The 1,729-nt window shown below is 61.2% G+C and overlaps 1 protein-coding gene across 1 annotated transcript in view; it reads right to left on the reverse strand.

Moving 5' to 3' along the window:
• LOC103922320 (killer cell lectin-like receptor subfamily B member 1C) overlaps window positions 1-93 on the reverse strand; it is a 3,370-nt gene extending 3,277 nt beyond the window's left edge. Inside the window, exon 1 of the mRNA XM_009330430.1 lies at window positions 9-93. Within this exon, the coding sequence (XP_009328705.1) occupies window positions 9-93 (85 nt within the window). The remainder of the gene's footprint in view (window positions 1-8) is intronic.
• Between the last annotated feature and the right edge of the window lie 1,636 nt (window positions 94-1,729).

Genomic DNA, 1,729 nt, shown 5'->3' on the forward strand with positions numbered 1-1,729 from the left:
GATCTCACCTGCCTCCAGCGCCTGGCTGGCCATGCTCCGGCCTCCCATCACTTTGGCAAACCTCAGGTCAGCATAAACCATGCTCTGGGCCATGTGGGCAAGCGCTGGGCAAGCCTTGAGCCCTGCTGGCTCCCACCCTGCCCTTGGAACGCCTTTCTGGGGTGGTCCTGCTCCCCGGTGATTGTGCCGTCTCTCAGGGGTGCAAAGGAGAAGTGCAGCCAGCATCTGCAGAAGCAGAAGTTTGCTCTGAGCTGTAGCAGATGGGACCAGCGAGGCACAGCTACAGGGACCAGCACCCTTTCATTGGTCCCAACACCAGCGGCCCGGCCCCTCCCACGCCCCGAAAGTGCTCACGATCCTCCCGGGCATGTGGCAGGGCCAGGGCAGCACGGCCTGAGGTCAGAGCAGTGGCAGAGCCAGGATGGACCCAAATCCCTGGGCCAGGGGAGAGCTGGGGGAGAGCAGGGCCAGCCTGGACACAGGAGCACATTGCCCTGGGGACAGCCCTGTGGAGGGCTGGAAGTCTTCACGGATGCAGGTTTCCCATCCTGGCCTCTGGGAATGGGAATTTCCCCATGATGTAGTTTGTGCCGCTGCCTCTTGTCCTTTCCCTCGTCCCCTCCTAGAAGACCCCGGCTTCAGCATCGCTCCAAACCCCTCCCAGAGAGCTGCATAAAGCAATGACACCTGCTTTGCCTCCCCTTCTCCAGACCACAACCCCAGCACTAGCAGCATCTCCTCCTCGGTCCCAACCTCCAGCCCCTCAGCATCTCGGAGGTCTCTACTGAACTCTGTCCAGAGAAAGGCAGGTTTCAGAAGGGGCGTTGAGTTAGGGACCAGCAGGGCACATCTGGACATAGCCAGCTCCTGGGACAGGACTGGAGGTGTGCAGGGGTGCCGGTGGAGCACTGCATTGCAAGGCCACTCTCCATCATCTCTGCAAGAGCAGGGGAAGTCCTTCATCACTGGAGAAAGGCAAAAATCACTGCAAACTTCACAGGGGAGAGGAAGGAGGTTTGGAAAGCTAAAGGTTGAGCAGCTTCCACCCAGTCCCCAGGAAGAAGATGGAGCACATCCTCCTGGGCACGCAATGGTCCAGGCCCAGGGAGAACACGGTGGTGGCTGCGGGGAGCCCAGCGGGATTTACCAAGGGCAAGTGGCGTCTACCCAACCTGCCTGCCTGCTGCTGTGGGAGCACTGGGCTGGGGACAAGGGGAGAGCAATGGGAGCCATTTATCATGAGCCTTCGGGGTTTGGGACATGGTGCCCCGTGGTCTCCTTGCTGGCAGAGTGGGGAGATGTGGCCAGGAGGAGGGGAGAAGAGCAAGAGGTCACGCTGCAATGTGGAAACTGCTTTTAGGCATTGGGGCAAACATTTCTGCACAGCAGCGATGCTCAAACCCTGGAGCGGAGCGCAGAGAGGGGGGACCTCCATCCTGGATAGGGCCAGCCTCAGAGCCACCTGTGCCCACGTGGAAGTCGGCCCCGTTCTCCCCTGCCCCAGGGATTTGGGTCAATTCTCAGTAGGCTGAGCCCTGCAGCTCTGGCCAGCGCCCCACCCCCGAGCTGCAACGCCCCACCGCCATCCCAGGGGACCCTGAGCAGTTTCGGGGCGTGGAAGGGGTCAGGATGGTGGCGCCCGGGCCAATGGCAGGAACCTGTGCCTGTACTTTCTGCTCCCGTTTGCTGCGCCTCGCAGAAAACTTCCTTCCCACTGCCTTCCCACTGC

This window comes from Pygoscelis adeliae, unplaced genomic scaffold (genome assembly GCF_000699105.1).
Source record: "Pygoscelis adeliae isolate BGI_AS28 unplaced genomic scaffold, ASM69910v1 Scaffold628, whole genome shotgun sequence".
Taxonomy (NCBI): domain Eukaryota; kingdom Metazoa; phylum Chordata; class Aves; order Sphenisciformes; family Spheniscidae; genus Pygoscelis; species Pygoscelis adeliae.